The sequence below is a fragment of the Talpa europaea genome, assembly GCF_964194135.1.
Source record: "Talpa europaea genome assembly, chromosome: 4".
Classification (NCBI taxonomy): domain Eukaryota; kingdom Metazoa; phylum Chordata; class Mammalia; order Eulipotyphla; family Talpidae; genus Talpa; species Talpa europaea.
In genome coordinates this window covers 29,813,381-29,831,481 of record NC_140070.1, presented here as the reverse complement: position 1 = coordinate 29,831,481, position 18,101 = coordinate 29,813,381, and the positions used below count along the sequence as shown (strand labels likewise).

At 41.0% G+C, this 18,101-nt stretch overlaps 1 protein-coding gene across 1 annotated transcript in view; it reads left to right on the top strand.

The window, feature by feature from the left end:
• Window positions 1-1,870: 1,870 nt before the first annotated feature.
• The window catches only part of PSD3 (pleckstrin and Sec7 domain containing 3), a gene marked incomplete at both ends in the record, with an annotated part of 417,861 nt that continues 401,630 nt past the window's right edge, over window positions 1,871-18,101 (top strand). Inside the window, one exon of the mRNA XM_084231033.1 lies at window positions 1,871-2,614. Coding sequence (XP_084087159.1) covers window positions 1,871-2,614 — 744 coding nt within the window. The remainder of the gene's footprint in view (window positions 2,615-18,101) is intronic.

Below are 18,101 nucleotides of genomic sequence, written 5' to 3'. Positions count from 1 at the left end.
TTTGTCAGTTGTCTGGAAATGTGATCAGGGAAGTTATAATGAGGTAGGGGAAGACCTGTGTGATGTTAAAAAGGGAAAAGCATCCAGAGTCCCAACCACCCATCCTAAGAACTTCCAGAAACTCACCTTGACTAGTGGACTAGTGGTGGTTAGCCAGGGTCAACTACTTCCTGAGTGCTTATAATATGAGGGGCAGGAGGTGATAGAGAGAGGGAGTGATCTCAGAGCAGTCAACATACCCAGCCACATGCTCAGGATAGTTTCCTGGTTCCCTTTCAGTCAAGTTCAAAGTGACAGGTATCCCCTCCTCCACCTCCAACACACACATATACCCTACTTTCCCCAGGAACAAGGTCAGCAGGACTCAAAAGTTTGTTTTCCATCCTGACAACTCTTGAACAGATGGTAATGCTCAGAATGGGAACTCTGAATGAATTTTCAGGTGATTTGCTATTCTCACAGATTAAGAAGCTAATGTTAAAAACAGCAAACAAAAAACCTCCCTGATTTGTTACCTGGATATTTTTTCTTATTTCATTTCTCCTTTTATTGCTATTTCCCTGTTTTTTAAAAAAGATTTATTTATTTTTATACAAGAACCGGGGTACAGGCCAGATGTGCGGGAGGGTGAGAGGATTCACCAGAGACAGAGCAGGGAGCAGAACAGTCAGACTGAAGAAATACACTGCTGAGGGGAGCAGCAGATGAGACAGGAGAGGTCTGCTTCACCATGTGGTATTCTCACCCACCGCCTGCAGGGATCGAACCCGGTGCTGCAGAGGCTGGGGACAGCTTCACAGTGCTGCGGTTGAGCGCCACCAGGGAGGCTCCTTTTTTTTTTGTTTTGTTTTTGTGATGCCAAATATGCTGATGTAGGGCTGTGGAGTTACCCTGGGGAATTCCCTAGAAACCACAGGATTGAAAGTAGAAATTCATCAAAATATGAAATTATTTATCGCTGTATGTCATACTTCACAGAGCTCTTTCATGTGTTTAGTAGAAATTAATGCAGGCCAGTAGATTAAAAGGACATTTTGCAGTTTATTGAAGGTTTCACCTATCAATCACATAGCATCCTACAGGTCAGACACCAGATAACAGGGATAGAATGAGAACCATCAAGAAAAAGGAGTTCCATCAGACATATGAGGGTGAGAGAAAACAAATCCTCATTATCCCTGTAGGGTAAATGAAGATGGCTCAGGCTTTTGTGCTGTTGGCCTTTGTGGCTATCACCTGTGGCCTTGAATGTAGCAGCAATGCTTGGGAGTGTGGACTCAGGGCACGCATGCCTGATGGCGGACACCTGGAGCCTGGTGTGGGCATGTATAAGTAGGGATACCTGAGCCTGGAGGCTGAGTCTTTAAGGGCAGCATCACAGAGGATGGTGTGCGGTGGAGAGACCATGAGACAATACCAGAGAGAGTCCCAAGAGTAATGATTCACTGGGAGCTAGGAGGACTGCCAGCCTCCTGGCCCCCGACCCTCTTGTACCTGGTTGCCTCGCTACAAATGGTGTAGAAAGATTATCAAAAGCCTGAAATAGCCACTGAGGGCTCCAGGAATCTCCTTTACCTGTCTCCAGAATCCATAGAAAATCTGCCCCATGCCTTGCTGGCATAACATCCTCCCACCCCTCAATCCTAGATCGAGAAGTGAGTACCCAGTTCAGGCCCAGCCAACATCCCAGATCCCTGCTCCTTGAAGATGCCTCCTGGGTCTTAAAGTGTGTCCTTTGCTTCCTTTGGCAGTTAGTTTGTCTACCATGAAGCCGAGACACATCTGCCCACAGCTGCTGGCGTTTGCATCCCTGGGTTCTGAGATCTGACACTCAACCCCTGCAAGGATTGGCCCTACCCCCTTGGAGGAAATGGCTGAGCAGCCTCACCACCAGCAGATGAAAACTTCCTTCCTTTTCATCCAGCTGCAGGCCCCCCCTGCCCGAGCTCACCCCGCCCTGTGGACAGCAACCCCAGGGGGCCTGGAAGAAGGACACATTTTCCCAAGGCCCAGGACAGGCATCTTGGCAGGCTGGGACCTCAGGCACCCGCAGGACTGGGCTGCTCCTCCCTCGAGCCTGCTGCAGACGGAGGGCCAGGGCCGTGGGACAGAGGAACCAGCTGCTTTCGGTTACTCTGCGCAGCGGGAGGAGGAGGGAGAGGAAAAGCCTCGGGATCTGGATGTAAGGAGGGGTGGCCTTTGCAGAACTCCACATCACAGGCGTTCCCTGGCCCCTGCCTCCAGGAAATGTGGCCTGCTCCAGCCCCTGTCATGCAGACTTCCTAGCCCAGCTCCCAGTATGAGCAGTGGGAGTGGCCATCCATCCATGGACTGGAAGCACTGGCCGGTCGTGACTGCCTCCCGAGAACCGTGGGGCACAGACCCGCAGTCTTGGACTGCTTTGGGATGCTCAGTCTCACTAGCCACCCTGGCCCATGCGGCGGACAGGCCCATGCTGAGGAGAGGGGTTGCCACCTGCCAGGTACTCCCCAGGAGCTGCGAAGAGGACACAGTTCCCTCCATGCAGGCAAGGAGGGCAAGACTCTCCATATACTGTCCACCCATTCACACCAGCAAGAGCTGTCCGGTGCCACCTGCTGCTCCACTTCTCAAGGTAAGAATATATATATGACTTAGTCCCTGGACCAGCAGTTCCCACTAAAGAGACTGGAGGCAGGGGACAGAGTTGTCTCTCGGACTTCCAGTTCCTTCCTCAGTGCTCTGCCACCTCCCCAGCTATTAGCAACATTTTGTTTGGAAGCAGAGGGAGAATAACTGTTTCCCCAGGTTTCTGTGAAGATAGTAGATGGAAAGGCAGGTAGGAGATGCACACTTTCTAAAAGAAGACCAGACTGAAAGACTGAAGAGACACCAAGGTATTTTTGAGTCCTATGCTGAGCCAGCCATTATGCAAGGTGTGTTCTTACACCCCTTTATCCTCATAATTCCCCTGAGAAATAGAATTCCTGTCTCTAGTTTCAGATGAGGGAATTGAGAAATGACTGGGAACAAATCTTCCTTTTCCTTCCTAAAGACAAGCACAGAAGAAAACCTGTTCTCTAGAGTGAATATTGGGGACTTGGGAAGGCTTTGTTGAGTTTTATGGAAGATTCCAGAACTGGAGAGCAGCTTTGGGACAGATGTGAATATGCATGGTCATTTTTATCTCCAGGGTCATCCATCGTGATCTCCTAGGGCCCAGATCGACTTCCCATCTGCCCCCTGCATATCCCAGGGCATCAGCCTCCCAGCCTTCAGCTTAAGGGGAGGGAAAGGAAAGCCTCACATGCCTTCAGGGTCTCTTCTAGCTCCATCGCCAATCACTGCTGAACTTGCCCTTTGCTCTTTGCATCTTTTTCTCTGCATCTCTGACTCATTCTCCTCCTCATGCTGGTACCTGAGCCCTTCTTGCCTCTTCACCCAGCTCAGGGGCACTGTTCCCAAAATGGCAGACAAAATTAAGAGCTAGGCTTCCCCTCCTCTTTTTTCACCACAGCAAGGGATCTTGCTATACTTTGCACTTGTGCCAGTGAAGGGGGTAAAAGTGAGGAATACTGTGTGTGTTGGGATTGGTGGGCTGAGATAAAGGAGGGGACTTTGGGGCATGTAGAAAGTGGATGTGGAGGAGATCTCAGGGAAGTCTTAGGAGAAATCAGTGACATTCACAACATTGGGAAAGGGACCTTCCCTAGGCTTGGAAGTGCTACTGCCTCATCTAGATTCTGTGACTCCTATGTGCTCCTAGACACATCCCTCCAGCCCCTTCCTCCTTTTAATAGGGAGTCTGTATGGCCCTGGTTAAGAATCAAGGAGAGAGGATGGGCCCATGTTCTCTTGGGAGGGGAACTTTTGAAAGAAGGAAGATTCTAGTCTGTGTCCTTAAGAAATAGTTTACATTCCATCCTAGTTCTTTTATCACTCATTTCCTTCAGGGGTTTAAGAGGAATGACATACTTATGTGTCAGAGCCCAGTCCCTCTTTGTGGGGTCACACAGTGGTTACTTATGTACTTTAAGGCTGACCTAATGACTTGAAAGCTCCAACTTGCCCCACTGCCGCTGCCACCTTCTGGTTATAAGCCAAAGCCTCAGAGTTGTTGTGTTTCCTCCAGGGAGTTGGTGCAAGTGGGAAGATTTCTGCCTTTTAGTCTTCTTTAACCACTTTTGCTAATGGATCCACAAACATCCACCTCTCCGGAAATAAAGTCTGCAGGATTCCTGGCTATAAACTTAGAAACCCCAGGTTCTAGTCTTAATCTCAGTTTTCCCATCTGGAAACAGATGATATTCCTGCCTCAGCGTTGCTATAGTGACTTTAGTTAAATGTTAAGCCAGTAACAGGGACCCCCGTAGCCTTGTTTTATGGATCAGAAGAGAAGGTGCAAAATGAGTGAGGTATAACATAGGGGCAGTTAGAGGTGTCGATGTGGGTGGAGATTGGAGCCTGGTGAGTGAGGAAGACCACAGACATATGTCTTGACCTTGCTGGCAAGTGATGTGATGATTCTCTGACGTGGGGAGAAAGAAGTTGGGAAATTAATGCTTTCAGGACAAGGTTTTAAATTCATTATGGCTATTAATACCCCGATTTCTCCTGCCTGGTGTTAAATGTTAGAGAAAAGAGCAGAAACAAGAGATAATTTTTCCATCTGCCCAGCCCTGTCCTCTGGATTGGGTAAATGAGTGCATGAGAATTACCCAATCCTTTCATGTTTTGGAATTTTGCTGTCACTTAGTCACAGTAAAGTGGTCAAAGGCTGACTTCCAAAGTCTTTTCAACTCTGAATGGTTAGAACTCTGAATGATAGACTCATGAAAATTGTTATTAATTATATTTATTAAAGTGAGATGTGTATTACTTGGAAGCAAAATTTATTCCTACAGATGTATCTTAAAGTTGAGAGGAGTTGAGTTCTTGTATCAACTTTCTAAGCCAAAAAATATAGATGTTACGTAGAAAGTGTCTTTTTCACAGTACTTCAAATGGCTACATTTATTCTCTCACTGTTGTAACGAATGGGTTCCAGAGCAAAAATATTTGCCTGTATCTTTCCAAGTATCATACTAGTGAAGGCAGTGAATCAAATCACTTGGTTCTCAGTTTATACTTAGGGTTTTAGTAAAAATTATTTTCTCAGGCCTCCCCGGTGGCACAGCGGGTTGAGTGCAGCACTGTGAAGCTGTCTGCAACCTCTGCAGTGTGGGTTCAATTCCCGCTGGCCAGGGAGATATCCACATGGTGTGGCAGACCTCTCCTGTCTCGCCTGCTGCTCCCCTCAGCAGTGTGTTTCAGTCAGTCGGTCTGTTCTGTTCCCCACTCTGTCTCTGGTGAATCCTCTCACCCCCTGCATCTCTGGCCTGTACCCCAGCTCTTGTGTGAATAAATAAATCTTTAAAAAAAATTATTTTCACATTCTATGTACTACAGAGAGAATCCAATGCACTATTTCCTCTTATTAAAACCTCAAACATCCTCACAGATGAGGGGACATATGCTTGAGGACAAACAGCAGTTTGCTCAGGGCAGAATTTAGGTTTGTCTTCTCTGAGGTCAGAGTCTTTTTTTTTTAATATTTTATTTTATACATTTCTTACATCATTTTTCATCTTTGCACAGTGTATGCATTTTCATTTTGGTTATAGTCCCCATACAATTCCACCCCCCCCCTTATTTTGACTCTAGGCCTTCCTCTCCCCTCCCCTCTTACCCTCCCCCCCACCCCCGCCCTGTGTGTCTCTGGTTTATAGTTGCTTGTTGATTTTGATTTTTACTTTGTATTGATTGGTCTTTTTCCTGGTCTCTTATTTAGGTTTTCTAAATTCCTGCTATGAGTGAGACCATCCGGTATTTTTCTTTTTCTTTCTGTGAGGTCAGAGTCTTTTTGGTCTTTTCTCACAGTCTTCTGAGGCAGTGAACTTTCCTGGGAAGGCGATCCTCATTTTCTGAGGTTTGGTAGGCTATGCTACACTGCCAATTTTTCCATTAGAGGGGACGAGAGAAAGAACTGCAAGCAGGCCAGGTCTAGAGAGTTGGCCTTGTGTGAACAACACTGCTTTTTTCAAGTTGTGAAGGTCTGGATTTGGAAGATGTGGATTCTGGTTTTGGGCAGTGCCAACTGAGGGCTAGACCATTCCTGTGGTCAGTCCATCAGTGTGAATCAGAAAATGTTCCATGATGTGGGGCCAGAGCCTACCCAACCATCTCTTGGACCCCAGATTCTGCTGCCTCTCTGTGGGAACGCAAGGAACTGTTCATGTGTGACTTGAGTTTAGAGTGAAAATATAAAGTCCACATGAAGACAAAAAAACAAACCAACCACAACTCAAAACAGAGGAGAAAAGAATCACTCTACGATCATTTTGGGAAGTTTCCATCCTTTTTTTTTTTAGTATTTTATTTTATATAATTCTTACATCTTTTTTCCTCTTTGCACAATGTATGCATTTTCATTTTGGTTATAGTCCCCATACAATTCCACCACCCCCCCTTATTTTGACTCTAGTCCTTCCTCTCCCCAACCCCCTCCCCCCACCCATAGTGTGTCTCTGGTTTATAGTTACTTGTTGATTTTGATTTTTACTTTGTATTGATTAGTCTTTTTCCTGGTCTCTTATTTAGGTTTTCTAAATTCCTGCTATGAGTGAGACCATCTGGTATTTTTCTTTTTCTTTCTGACTTATTTCGCTGAGCATGATCGCTTCTAGCTCCATCCATGTTGCTGCAAACTGCATGTGTTTATCTTTTTGATTGCTGAGTAATATTCCATTGTGTATATGTACCACACTTTCTTGATCCAGTCATCAGTTTCCATACTTTTTTCTTTACTGGTTCTTTATATCTTGCATATTTTGTTGTGACATATGACTTCTGATATGTAAATGACATTAGAATAGTAGGGGAATTTTTTAAATATATACTTATTACTAAGTGTGATTTTTACAAACCTTATAAAATTTTCACCTGAATCTTTAAATTTCCCAGAAACTTTACTTCTCTAATTTTAGTATTCATTTTTCTCTTCCTCTCATCTCAAAAACAATGAGCTTTTTGAGTTTTCTCACTAATTTCAATGAGTGTTCAGGGTACAGGAGACAGGATGTAAATCAACAAGACAGAGAGGGAATCTATGAGAGGCTGGTGTGGAAGGGTATGGGCTGGGCGTGTCATTCCTTAAGCCAGTGAATGGAAATGCAAAATAGGTCCCTGTGGACAGTCCTGTCTTGCCCACTGAGAAAATGGTTTTAACTCTCTCTGTCTTGGATTTTTTTGTCTTAAATAAAACCAATGCCTGAAATAAAAGTTTGTAAAGTACATTAAATTTTTGATGGAAAGTCATTACTTAGAATAATGGTCTCTGTCACTGGGATTCAAAAGATGAAAATAAAGCTCTGATTCTGCCAGCTAACTAGCTAATGGTAACTCACTGAACAAAGCTGTGTGATCTCATTTCTTTTCATTTTACAATAAATATGGGTTTATGAATCCATAAAGAGAATTAAACTGTTCAATGAAATAAAATTATTAAAGGAATTTAATTTCATTTACCTCAGCTTGTCCCCAGAGATGAACTATTTTGTCAAATGACTTCACTCCAGAGAAGCTACATGCAGTGCGCTTGTCTCCTTTAGGGAGATTTGGGATTTTAATGGGGAACTAGGATGGTTATATCCTTGAATAGCACAGTGCTTGGCACATGGCAAACACTTAACAATTAGATGAATGAATGAATGAAGGAGCTTTTAAAGTCATTCAATGATCTGAAAGAGTGGATGCCTTCTTTGAATAACAACACAAATTCCCACCACAGAATTTTAAAGCCAGAATAACAAGCTGCCTGTCCTCTAGTGATTGATATTTCTTTCTCTGACCAGATTCTTGTTGAATGAAATCCATTCTGGGAGTTGGCCTCCTGGTATACTTAACCCAAGGGAGAAGTCATTTGTCTCATTGGAGGTAAATGCTTAATTATCCACGCCTATTTGACTATTCTGGCTTGTCATAGGTTTAGAAATTTTTCTGCTCATAAAATATCCTAGACAATTCTGTCTTTCTAATCAGCTTTCTTGGTGAGAAATTTAGGATTTTTTAAAAAGAAGCTAGAACAAAGACAGAGCATACCCAAATACCCATACAAGAATTTTAAAAGTGATATAGATATGTGTGCAATGAAGCATCCTTTTAAAAAGATCTTGTTGTTTACAAGGCAGTATTGATTGGACTGAAAGACTTATCTTTAGTCTATTTTACACTGCATTGGTTTTGACGCAGATGTCTTGATTTATTACTTGAATAAATAAAGCCTGAGATAGCAGAATGGGTTTCAATTCTTTTTCATCCTGTGATTTTCCTTGGTGTTCCCATGACAACGTTCCCTCACTCTCTTCTCTCCTTAGCCTTTTCTTTGACGTTCACACACATAAGTCCTGCAGATCATTGTACAGGTGTCCTTCATAGAATTACATACATCTCAGCATCTTGTTTGGAAGGAGAGGGCCGGTGCTGTATGAACCACTTAATAGTCAGGTGTCCTTGGGACACATAGAAAAGCAATTGAATTGGGAGGTAGGACATAAGGATTCTGGGCCTTTTCTTTGATGCAAGGTAGCTAGTAAAGACAAGTCTTTTCATTCTGGTAATTCCTTATCTGCAGTCAAGAAAGATTAGATTGTGGTTTTCTCCTTTCTAGCTCCATGATTCTAAGTCAGTTCTTGTTAATCCACATATGCCTGTATATGTGAAAACTCAACCACAGTTACAACTTTTGATGGAAAAATCTCTAAAACGTCATCATTTTGAGAGGTTGCTACATGCTGGGAAATTCCATGTTGGTAAAATTACATGGCTCTCCAGTATCCCAAGGAGAAATAGCAATTAAAATACAGTTTAAAACATTTCATGCCAATATTTATCCATTGTTCTAATCTCAAGTGTAAAATCTTTTACAAAATGTTGCTATTAGTCAAGGAGTAGAATCAGCCTGAGAAATTTGAATGAAAAGATTAAATAGTTGTGTTTTTGTAATTTTACAAGGAGTTGTGTTTTATTATCCTCCCATGTTAAGCAGAAATAAATCGCCAAAAGGTATCGTTCCATTTTTCAGTCTCTCAAATCAATTATTCAACAAAGGAAATATTGAAAATCAATTCCAGTTAGAAACTGGATCCAGAATCATGATGAGATTTGTGCTCACTCAGTTAGTTTGAATCAATTCCAAGAGATTACCTCAGTTTAACTTTGAAGTTTTGTGCCCTTGAACAAAACTTTTCTATTGCTTATAGAGTAAGTTAGGATTCTTCGTAATATATAAAAGAAAATTTCCAGGCTACTTAATTCCAAATGAGGGGAATCATTAGAAGAATGTGCGTGTAATCGTGTGGTCTTGTAGAAGTCAAGGGTAGAACGTGGGCCTCACTACTAGCTGGAACAAGACACCAAAGCACTCGTGTCTTTTCATCTCTGCTGCTCCCTGCCCTTCTCTGTCCACTCTGAATCATTCTTTCTCTTTCTGCACATCTACTTTCTCTTCTCTGGTACTCCTCAGGGAGCACCATATCACCTGCAACTCCTAGATTTGCATCTTCTCTCTTTAGAGACAATCCAGACTAAGACTGGAATTTCTTAGGTCTGCTTCCCAGTCCCCCAGGGGAGAGGCCCCTGGGTCCAGTGTGTATTGGGTGCCCACGCATTCTTCAATGGTGGGGGCAAAGATGAGGGCAGCTCATTTGTACTACCTGCTAAAAATCCAAAGATGGGCTCTCCATAAATCTGGATAAAAAGCAATTCTTAGAAAGTGATGGAACATGAAGACGCAGGGAGCAATTACAGACAGCTTAGTGACATTTAGAGAGCTGCCTGCTAAAATTTACTGGTAATTGCTTTATATTAGTGTCCTATTTGAGTCCTTTCAGATTTTAGGGAAGCCAGTTTTTATAGTTTTGGTGGAATATTTTAAAAAGAGCATCCCTGAACTAAATAATATATTAGAATTAAATTATTGCTTAATGTGGTTTATAAATAGATTTCCTTTCAAAATCTAATACTGGTTATGATATGACAAATTTTCTCTTTTGAAGATTTTTCTTTTCCTTATAGATTCTTAGAGATTATAAGATGTTGCAATATCTATTCACATAAAAGTCTTTAGGTGAAAATAGGGATCTATAGTAAGCAGAAACTTGGATTCGGCTTGTGATCTTTTTGCCTCACAGCAACTCAGTAAGCTCCCTGCTCCAGTATTGGAGAAGTGAGAACAATAAAATAAGGGAGTAAAGAGAAATTATGTTCCTTGAACAGTACCATCTCAACTAAAAACCAAAAGGTGGGCAAAGAAAGACCCCATCCAGTGAACCTCATTGGACTATTACAGAGCTGCATTTTTAGGAAGTTCACTTTCCTTCATTCTAAAATAATCAGCAGCTGTGACTCTCTTTTGGCTGCCCTTTTGTGTTGTACATATTTCCTGTGATTATATTTAGTCAATTTTAACTTTTTGGAATTTAACTTTCAATTTTCAGGATGTGTGATTTTGCATTAACCTTTCAATGACCAAGTTCACAAGATTATGAGTGAAAACACTCGAGGGCATTATTCAAGCACTTGAAATGATTTATCATTAGAAAATCTCATTTTATCTGGAAGGAGCTTGATTACTCTTTAGTGAGTTCTCAATTTGATTGTATGATGAAATAACAATGAAAATGTCACCCCATCTATCTCCTGCCATCAGCAGACAGCTCTCAGGAGAGTTTGTTTTCACATGCTCATCTTTTTCCATAAGATATTTCAAATGTTTGATAATATAGAATAAAATGGTAAGGTAAATAGTAATAAAGAATCAAGCCTAGGAAAATATAAATAGGGGTCAAGATTGAGAAAAAATCAGAACAAAATTAGGAAAAGGACCCCAAAGCACATGCCATAGAATCCTCAGACCTCTTATGTTTGAAAGTCAAATTTGGTTCTGTGTTTTCTTGTTGCTCCAGTTAAAAGAAACATGGTTGGCCACATTGTGAGAGGGAGGGAGGGAAAAAGGAAGGAAAGAAGAGGAGAGAAGATTGGCAGGGAAGAAGGGGAAGGCCTTTTAACATAGTCTACAAAAATTAATTCTCTTAGAAAATCAAATTTTGCTTAGCTTTCACCAAAACAATAAAAATAACATTTTGTGTAAAAAAATTTCTAAGAATCATTTAATATTTCCAATTCCCAGTTTCCTTAGACATATACAACATAATTTAATTTTCTTGATAACTGAAGTAGTAATAGCAGTATTTTTGGCATCATTATATCTGTAAGCTTATGTCTTCTATATCCTAAATGCCCCCCAAGACTCTGCTTTCTGAGTTTTGTGTTTTTTGGGTTTTTTTTCTTATAGCAATTATTTGGTTTTTTCCATGCTGACCTAGCATTCCTTGCTACTATTAATGTGACTACACCTAACATACTCCCTTCAATCCATCAAGGCCAGGAAACTAGACAACAAGTTTGATTAAATTTTAAGGCAAATTTGTTAATTGTGTAAGTGAAAGTGAAAAGATTATATGAGGTGTTGAGTGGCTCAGTTAGGAAGAAACCTCGTAACTTTTAGTCTAGATTTTTTTTCTTCTTGTTTTGTCTCCTCAGAGCTCATGGCTTTTGCTTTCTGTGACTGTTGTCATGCCCTAATTAATAAAGTTGCCAAGTAACTTCTGGAATCAGTCATTCAGTAAATGTTGTTTGATCCCTTACAGTGTATCAGGCACTGTTCTAGGTTTTGGAGATACAATGGTGAGTGTGATAAAAATAGAAGAAAGTCCCTGCTTATATATTCTAATAGGAACAAGCAAAAGTAAACAAAACATATACATGTGACTTTTGATTGTGACAAGTGCTTGGAAGAAAATATAGCAGAAGGGAGTGAGGGGTGGTGGAGTAAATTGTTTTATCGATATGATGAGAAAAGTTCTCACAGAGAAGGATGACCTTAGAGTTGAGACTTGAATGGCAGGAAGAAGCCAGCCATAGGAAGATCAGGGAGGGGAAGGTTCTAGGCAGGGGGTAACAGAGAGTCCCAAGTATCTTAGTGAGCAAATGCTACAGGTAAAGTCAGAGTCAGAGGGCCTCATTTTCTTAGATAAGGATTTAAATATTTATTCTAAGTATGACAGGAATCCATTGGAGAGTTTTAAGCAGGAGAAAAACTCAGAAACTAGGGGAAGGTAGGTGAATTTATGAACAACTTTGCTACAGTTACTCTGTAGATTTACAGGATTTAACAAGACCTTTCTTCCGTTTCCTAATCTTGTTAATGAACCCTTGAGGCACAGAGCTTAACTCCCTCTAAATGATGAGTAACTCTAATTTTTTCCTAAATTTTTTAATCTAGACCTCGGAGGGTATGACAATTTCATGCAGCATTGGTGCGTGCGGGGGTGGTGAACTGCTGTTTGTCAAGGATTTGCGGTTTCCCAAAATCAAATTTCATTGCAATGATAGACAACAAAGAATACAAATATTCTTTCAGTATTTGTAACCTTGAAAAGTTTAATTTATTACAGTGCATAATGCTTAGGATTTAAATAGAAATGTTTCTTTTAAAAATCATTATAAAATGCTTCGTACCTAATACGTGCTCTATAAATATTTGTAACTTCTAAATCACCTGTGACCTCCTCTTTCACTAATTGCATCAAGTCTTTCCTCACTTTCTCCTGTTCCTCCATTTCAATTGTTAAGGCATTAACTGTGAGATCATCCAGGTGACTTGTCAAGCTAGGAGTGGTTGGCATCCTTGGAATCAATCCAAAATAGAACAAAATTTCAAACTATCTTTGGGTTCATAAATATAGCTGTGTGACATTTTTTAAGAAAATGCATTTCTGTTGTGGCTGGGACTGTTTAAGGAGTTCTTGGGTGGGCATGTGGCCAAGGGATTACAGCAATATTTTTCTTTGGCTGAGCCTGTTGACCTAGTTTTTTAAATCTATTTTGTGAATAATCTTTGTAAACAATGTCTTCCCAATAGGGATAACTATGCTCCTAAAGAACTAGCTTTGCTCAATGCTTTAAACAACCTATAGAATAAATATTTTCAGCTTAAATAAACATTTTTACTTTTCATGCCATTTTAGAAAGTTTGGGGCAAAATTCTTTCCTTTTTCGCCTTCAATCTATTTTAATAAGGAAACCTTTTTTACAGCTCTCTGCACTGCTCTTCAACCATCATTTCATTCCTTTTTGTGAATCACTTGTGGCTGGCTGCCTTTTTTCCCCCCATTTATTATGTTGTCTTGTTAGTAGCCTCTGAAAAAAGGCATTATACAAGCCAATGAGAAGTATTTCAGGAATTATACTGCTGACTATCTGTAAGTCACTTGAAGGATTATTAAAATCATTTATAAATATTCCTGTGGGTTCTTTGTAGAGCATAAAACAGAGACAAAAGTATCTGTATGTGTTCAATGAGCTTGAAGTTTAAGGCAAACAAACATATACAAAGAGGTACTTTTAGATAGGAAACATCAATAGAAAAAGGAAAGAGGTTTACTACTTTGTGTAATAATCAAGGTGGGACTACCAGGGGGTGAAATCTGAGTGAGAAAGTTGTGCAAATTATTGTCACACGAATAATTTGAGGAGAAGAGTCACTATCTCTGTTTTATTTAGTCAGGACAGATGAAGATGGGTTTCGGGGCCATCTGAGTGGAATAAGGAATAGTTTGGTGGATTGAGATAATACAGAGAGGGTTTGAATTCATGGTAAAGATTATTCATTACCAAGGAACATAATAACTGTATGATTGTTTAGACATAGAATAAATATTTTGCAAAGTGAAGATTAAGACTTCCCATTCTCCAAATTTATACAAAGATATAGGAATAAACTAAAAATTCTCAACTACATTTATTGAAAAAAATAAAATATCATGGAAAGAACAACATATTTCATCATTAATAATAATTTAAAGCAATTTTGGGGAATTTAAAATCAGGATCTGAAGATCTGAACCTAGATCACTTTGTCCCTGTTTTAGAGAAGGGTAGCTTCCCCCCAGTCCTGGAGTTCTCACCCTGGAAAATTTCCTTTCCCAGGTGGCAGGTGGTGATGGCAACTGAATAAGGCAACCCAACAAGGCGTTGCTAAGTGACAGCAGAAACATAGGCATGGTCCTGGAAGCTTAATCAAACTCAGTGAATCTGAAGTTATTTCCTGATCAAAACATGCAGGGAAGTGGAGAGGGAATAGGGCTTGGGATGTGTCTTTGGATGAGGGTCCTTGTGCCAGGACTACAATCTTGCTGCAGTGCACAGAGCCAATCTTGCTGTCTGGACAGCAAATCAAAGCAGGAGATCCAGCCTGGCAGGCAGAAGACTACAACTCCTTCACAAAACTGAGGTTTAGAAATTTGTGATATTCTCCCTGGTGGTGCAGCTGGTCGAGTGCCGACCTGTGAAGCTGTCCGCAACCTCTGCAGTGCGGGTTCAAATCCCGGCCAGCCAGGGAGATTCCCACATGGTGCTGCAGACCTCTGCTGCCTCGTCTGCTGCTCCCCTCAGCAGTATCTTCATCAGTCTGCCTGTTCTGTTCCCCACTCTGTCTCTGGTGAATTCTCTCACCCTCCCGCGCCTCTGGCCTGTACCCCAGTTCTTTCATAAATAAATAAATCTTTAAAAAAAAATTGTGCTATCTCTCAATATGTTAGTTCACAACAGAAATGTAGAGATTGAATTTTCTGCCTCTCTCCCTCCCTAACAAGATAATTATTAAGATCTCATAGACCTCTTAGTCATGCAGACCCATCTTTAGCTACATTCCAAAAGGCACCTCCTGAACATAACAAAAGATACTTTTATAGTTCCCACCTCTTAGGGAATTCAAAGGTTTTAGGGGCTGTGTGCCAGGAACTGGGACAAAGACCAAATCTGTATGTCTTACTGTAAATCAGGATCTCACATATGGGCAATATGCTATTTTGTGATACTCCAAACCAGAAAGAATCTCTCCTAGTCATGAATTCTATACTATTTAAGAATTGTTTCATAGGGTGAGATTTGGAGTAGGGTTGCCAGATTTAGCAAATAAAAATAGCATTACTTAAGACATACTTATATTTTTTAGTATAATTACTTGGTGTTTATCTGAAATTCAAATTTAATTGGAGTCCTGTGTTGTATCTAGCTAGCTTGGGCAAATTATTTGACTCTTCTAAACCTCACTTTCTTTGTATTTCTTGGTGGTTGTGAGCATCCTTTTTATAACGGATATAAAGCACTTCTCATAGTTCCTACCAAGTATAATTTATCACTAAATTATAGGTACTATCATAATGACAGATGGCCCAGTTATTTGCAACCCAGTTTCAAGTGTTTTTACGTCCAAGTGTTATCGCCTTTGGTAGAATGTAGGATCCATGTCCACGCAGATGGGCGCGTACCGGGTGCACAACGAGTTGAAATTTTCCTAAGTACGGCACATGCCCAAGCACTTCTGTTGAGTCTGGTTGACCAGCTATTTGTCTGTCTCCCTCCTCCAATCCCCCTAGTTCCTTTTCTTTCCCATCCCCCCAAAGAAGAATGAAGCTTTGTTCTTATTTCAAACAAGCTAAGTCCCTGTGGATACTGCTTCACTCCATTTTAATAGGCCCGTAGATTCCACAACATGCTTAAGATTTATCGTTCATATTAAATGGAAAAGCTCCCCAGTGTAATTCTTTGAAACTACAGATGAAAATAAATGGCATTCGCTGAAACCGTTGTAAAGATTTAATGACACTTGTGTTCAAGCAGCTGAAAGTAAATAATTATGACACTGGGTGGCTATTCTTCTGCTGAGGTTAGACAGTTTAAAATAACTTGCCCTGTGTTAGCCAGACATTTACTCGGGGTGTGTGAACAGTCCTCATCAAAACTGTGAGCTGAAACAGGGGTGGGAACTTAGACTTTGCTATAGGATTATTGATTAAAGGCAGGATTTAGGGGTGGGAACAGTGGGAGGAATTTCCTGGAGCACTCACCTGTCCAGAGAGGAAGCAGAGGTGCCAAGAATGAGGCACCATTGTTCTCACCGTCTCTCTGACCCCCTCTAGCTGGTCTGTAAGTCACGGTACTGACACACTTTGCAGTCTTCCAAGTCAGCTCTTCTTGCCACCTCCACTTGCTGTCAGGAGGGGAGATTAAAGTGAGAATAAAAGACCATCTGAGTCTGACTTCATTATAAAAATATGTTCCTAATCTTGGCGTTCCCATTTCGCCCCACTATTACTAAGTAAGTCACTGAGCTACCCTGTATCCTCTAGGGTTCTGGGGACCCTGGTAGGTGTCCCCCTTACGTAAGCTACAGCAGACAGTCAGGTGACAGGCAGTCAGCCTTGGTTCCCAGCACATGGGCCTGAACCATGAACAGATGAACTTGACTGAACTTTCAGGCATGTAGAAAATCATCCTCTTCCACGTGGTGATCAGAAGTATTTCCTGTATGCTTCACAGATGAAGGGATTGTCTTTCAGCCCCCCAGGTGTTCCCTGTTTGGAAGCTAAGGGGAGATATCTGAAGCTAGCAGAAGAGACAGAATGTGTAGGAGGATGCCAGGAACATTTCTCCAAGCTGGCCAGAAGAGCATACGGAGGGCTGCATTTGAAAAGCCCTAAAGTCACCCAGTTGGCTCAGAAGCGTGGAAATGAGTCATGCAGAGGCAACTGCCGTGGGCCTCTCAGGAACCTCCTGCCTGCTTGGCAGACCAGACTGTAGTTCACTTCAGTTCATAAGAAAACAGCTTTCTTCCCCAGTCCTTGTTGTCAACATGTGACAATGTAGGGGAGACACTGCATCTTAGCACCACCTTCTAGTTTTATCTGCCCATTTTTGTAGCTTTTCCTGTCCTGTCCTGAAGCTCAGCACACACAGTCGTAGGAGCTTGTAGGGCACATGGTCAGACTCCAAGGCTTCCCTTGTGCCCGCTCTGTAGTGGGCATGTTTTTTTTCATTTGTTTGTATTTTTGAAGGAGGCATTTTGAAGAATGTGGTGTCTCTTGGTGCAATGTCCCCTTTCAATTTTCTTATCTCTCAAATAAATCTTTGTTATTTCCCTCCCCAAATTTTATTGCTTTTCCAAGCTTTTGGAAAATTATAACTATATAATTATATAACTATATAATTTAACTATATAATTTGGGGGAATACAACATCACCCCTACATATGTACACATGCTTCTCACCCTCCATCAAAACTCTAGGACCATTACCAACCCCCTTTCCTCCTTTTTCCTCTTTTCCTCACTCTCCCCACCCCCATCCCATCTCCTCTGGTAAGCAGTACATTTTTCATAGTCTAGGAATTATTTTTGCTGTGTTTTGCTACTGTGTTTTCTTTGAGTATTTATATTCCACAAATGAATAAGACCATTCAGTAGCTGTCTTTCACTTTCTGACTTATTTCATGTGTCATAATCATCCAAAGTTCCAACCACTTCATCCCAAAAGGAACTATTTCTTTTTTTGATAGCCAAAGAACATTCCATTGAGTATATATTCCACAATTTCTTTATTCAGCCATCTGATGACAGGCATTTGTGTTGGTTCCATAACTTGGTATTGTGAACAATGCTGCTATGAATGTAAGAGTGCATAAAAGTTTTTGTATAACTGTTTTCATATTCTTTGGGTAATACCTGCAGTGGTATGACTGGATTATATGATATTTTCATTTTGGGGGGGGTATGTCCATACCATTTTCTAGAGACTGCACCAAGTTGCGTTCTCACCAACAGTGGGTATGAGTTCCTTTTTCTCCACATTCTTACCAACTTTTGTGGTTTCCAGTCTTTTTGATATAAGTCATTCTCACAGGAGTGAGGTGGTATCTCCTTGTAGTTTTGATTTGCAGTTCCCTTATAATAAGTGACAATGAACCTTTTTTCAGGTGCCTATCAGCCACCTGAATGTCTTCTTTAGAGAAAAGTTTATTTAGGTCTTTTGCCCATTTTTTGATTTTTTTTTTTTTGGTTGAGTTCTATGAGTTTTTTATATATTTCAAAAATTAACCCCTTGTTTGATGTGCTGTATGCAACTATCTTCTACCAGTCTGCTGGTTCCTCTTTTGGTTTTGTGCTGATTTCTTTCAGAATATA